Consider the following 3,045-nt stretch of genomic DNA (forward strand, 5'->3'; position numbering starts at 1 on the left):
ACAGCACGCCGCTGTACCGTGTACGCGAGCAAAATCTGGAGAAAATTTCCATCCCTCGGAACCCGTGCAGCGCCATAGGTCTTGTTTGGTTTTGCAACAAAACTAGCGAGTATGTTTTTCGAGAAAAAAATCTCAGCATGCATGAAATATTAAATGAAATTTATTTACAAAACTGTTTTAGTGATGAGTGTAATTTTTCGCAACGAATCTAATGACGATAATTAATCGATAATTAGCTACAGTAATGCTACAGTATGCATTCTCGAAACACGCGGTCAAAGACCTCGTTATATTCTTCGGGTCACTAGCACGGGGATACTAGCATGGGGATTCTAAAATTAATTTTGTAAACTGATTTTGTTTAACACCATAATTAATAATCAAAGTTATTACCATTTCTAACGCATTATAATTGTAACGCGAACCAAAGGCATACTTTCGCAAATCTGCAAGCCCCCTCGTACGAACCGCGAACTGCGAAGCAAATGAGCTTCATGAACAGTGCAATGGCGACACCGTCCTTCGATCCGAGCTGCCGCTCGAGCAAACCAAGAAACAAAAATGGAGCGAATTTCTTCGCCCTAAACAAAGATTAAACCGTGAATCGTTCGTGGTTAGCACGAACACTCCATGTTTTTAAACAGGAGAGCATTTGGATTTGGCAGAAACAAAAGGTGGATAAGCAGCCTCCGCTCCTCGCATCCATCCCGGCCGTCGACGCGACGGCGACGGACGGCCTCGGAAACCCCAAAAATTCTCACGAGAACCAACCAGCCAGCGGGGAGCCGCGCGGGGCGGGGCGCGTATTTACAAGCAGTTGCTCGCCGGCGCCGGCGGCCGCGGCTGGGAGGCCAGCGGGAAGCTGCGCGTCGCCGCGAACAGCGCGGCGAACGACGAGGGCCGGTGCTCGCCGCGCGCGGTTGTTGCGGTTGCGGCGGCGGCGGCGGCTGTGGCCGGCGGCGCGGACGATGCGGGCGCCGAGGTGGAGGCGGCGGAGGTGGGGTTGGAGGCGACGCGCTCGCAGGAGGGGCACATGGAGAGGGTGGTGGCCGGGAGGTGCATGTAGAAGGGCGGCGCCGTCTTGAGCGCGCGCAGCTCGGCGAGCTCCTTGTGCAGCCGCCGGTTCTCCTCCGTCAGCGCCTCGCAGCAGCGCTTCAGGTACTCGCAGTCCACCTCCGTCTGCTTCAGCTTCGTCCTGCCCATTGACAAAGGTTAGCCGAGCCTGATGAGCAGCTCCCCGTGGGTGCTCCGAGGAGCAGAGTTTTTTTTTTCCTGTGCATGCACCGTACCTGGCGCGGCGGTTCTGGAACCAGACCTCCACCTGGCGCGGCCGGAGGTTGAGCTGCTTCGCCAGCGTCGCCTTCTGCTTCTGCACGCCGCCGCCGGCAAGTTCCGTCAGCGTCAAGACCAAGAACTAGTTTGCTACGATCAGAAATGTTGAAGCTTTGGAAGGACCAAGAACTAGTTTGCTACGATCAGAAATGTTGAAGCTTTGGAAGGATGCTTACGGTGTTGAGGGTGCTGTGCTCCTTGAAGCTCTCCTCCAGGAACGCGGACTGCTCCTTGGAGAGGCGCAGCTTCTTGCGCGCGTTGGAGGTGCCCTCGTCCTCGTCGCTGGCGCGGGACGACGAGCGCTCCCCGCCGGCCCGCGCCGCGGCGGCGCCCTCGGCGTGGCTGGCGGCGCGGCGGCCCAGGTCCAGCGGGAAGGAGCCCGCGCTGTCGTTGGGCGACGACGACGACAGGGCCCCCGCGCCGGGGTCCTCCTCGTCGTCCTCCTCCTCCGGCGCCGCCAACGCGCTCGCGCCCGCCGCCCCAGACGGCGCCCGGTTCACGTCGAACCCGCGCGCCGGCACCTCGGAGGAGCGCCCCCCTGCACGCCACCACAACAACGGAGAACGCCGCCGTCAGGGCGCCATCGGGCATGCGAATCGGGATGCGACGCGAGGACGAGGACACGGCGGGGCGCTCACCTTCGTCCGGCCAGTGGAGGCCGAGGCTGGAGGACACGAGGCTGAGCCGCACCGCCGGCTCCGGCGCCGCCCACCACCTCGGCCCTGCCCCCGCCGCCGCGCTCGCCCTCCCGCCCTCCTCTCCCCTCCCCGCGGCGCCGACCCCGAGCCCCAGCCCCAGCTCCGGCGCCGCCCTCCCGGCGTCCGGCTCCCCCAGGCTGAGCCCCAGCTCCATCCCACCCCACTAACGAAACAGGCCCCGGCGACCAGCGTCGGCAGCGCCGGCGCGGTGGAGGCGTGGAGCGAGCAGCTGAGCCCGGGCGACAGCGAGAGTGAGGGAGCGTCGCTGAGCTCAGCTAGGTGCCTGCGAGCAAGGAGAAAAGAGGTGAGAGGACGAGGGGGCTCTGGTTTTGACCCGGCGGGACATGGGTTTGACAAGCGCACGTGAGGCTGTGTTTAAGGTCCTGGGAAATTCTGTAAAATTGGCAAGGTAGCGAACTATAGTATTTTTTATTTGTTTATGGTAAATATTATTCTATTATGGATAACTAGGCTCAAAAAATTCGTCTCAAATGTACATCTAAATTGTGAAATTAGTTATTTTGTTTACCTATATTTTATACTTCATACATGTGTCTTTTGGTACATTTAATGATTTGATGTGATGGAAATTTTGGAGGAGGTTCGGTAACTAAACACACAGCCTCAAGCTCGGCAAAAGGGAGCAGAGGCAGCCAGGCAGGGGCCGGCCGGGGACCGAATCACGAGGGCAGGATTAAAAAAAGCAGCAGGGACATGGGGCACGGGCACGGACATGGGGCAGCAGCAGCGTCGCAGCCTGCGGCGAGCGCAACAGCGGCGGCAGCATGGGCAGCTGCTAATAATTATGTTAATCATGGGCGTGGGAGGGGGCGGGCGACGGATCTTTCCCCTTTGGTTAGCGCCCCGCGATCTTTACCAGAAAGCTAGCTGATGGGCGCAGACGCACCTGAGGCTTGCTTGAAGGCTTCCGGGTCTCGGCCGGGATGCGCGTATTTCTTGGGGAGCGTATTGTTTTTGTCCCTGGTGCTGCCATAGGCAACTTGTACCAGAGCTT

The 3,045-nt window shown here is 59.3% G+C and overlaps 1 protein-coding gene across 1 annotated transcript; it reads right to left on the reverse strand.

Annotated features, from left to right (window-relative positions):
- Positions 1–461: 461 nt before the first annotated feature.
- Positions 462–2,377, reverse strand: LOC120677322 (homeobox-leucine zipper protein HOX27-like). The gene is made up of 4 exons (XM_039958476.1): positions 1,971–2,377; positions 1,509–1,870; positions 1,290–1,369; positions 462–1,195 (listed from the first exon to the last, which is right to left on the reverse strand). The coding sequence occupies exons 1-4, from the start codon at positions 2,182–2,184 to the stop codon at positions 808–810; spliced, it is 1,044 nt and encodes a 347-aa protein (XP_039814410.1). The 5' UTR covers positions 2,185–2,377; the 3' UTR covers positions 462–807.
- Between the last annotated feature and the right edge of the window lie 668 nt (positions 2,378–3,045).

Source organism: Panicum virgatum, chromosome 6N (genome assembly GCF_016808335.1).
Source record: "Panicum virgatum strain AP13 chromosome 6N, P.virgatum_v5, whole genome shotgun sequence".
Classification (NCBI taxonomy): Eukaryota; Viridiplantae; Streptophyta; class Magnoliopsida; order Poales; family Poaceae; genus Panicum; species Panicum virgatum.

Excerpts from the sequence above, each read along its gene's own strand:
- LOC120677322 (XM_039958476.1), bottom strand. The coding sequence starts at position 2,184 with ATGGAGCTGGGGCTCAGCCTGGGGGAGCCGGACGCCGGGAGGGCGGCG. Across the intron at positions 1,871-1,970 it reads CCTCCACTGGCCGGACGAAG|GGGGGCGCTCCTCCGAGGTG; the intron begins GTGAGCGCCCCG and ends GGTGGCGTGCAG. Across the intron at positions 1,196-1,289 it reads TTCCAGAACCGCCGCGCCAG|GACGAAGCTGAAGCAGACGG; the intron begins GTACGGTGCATG and ends GTCAATGGGCAG.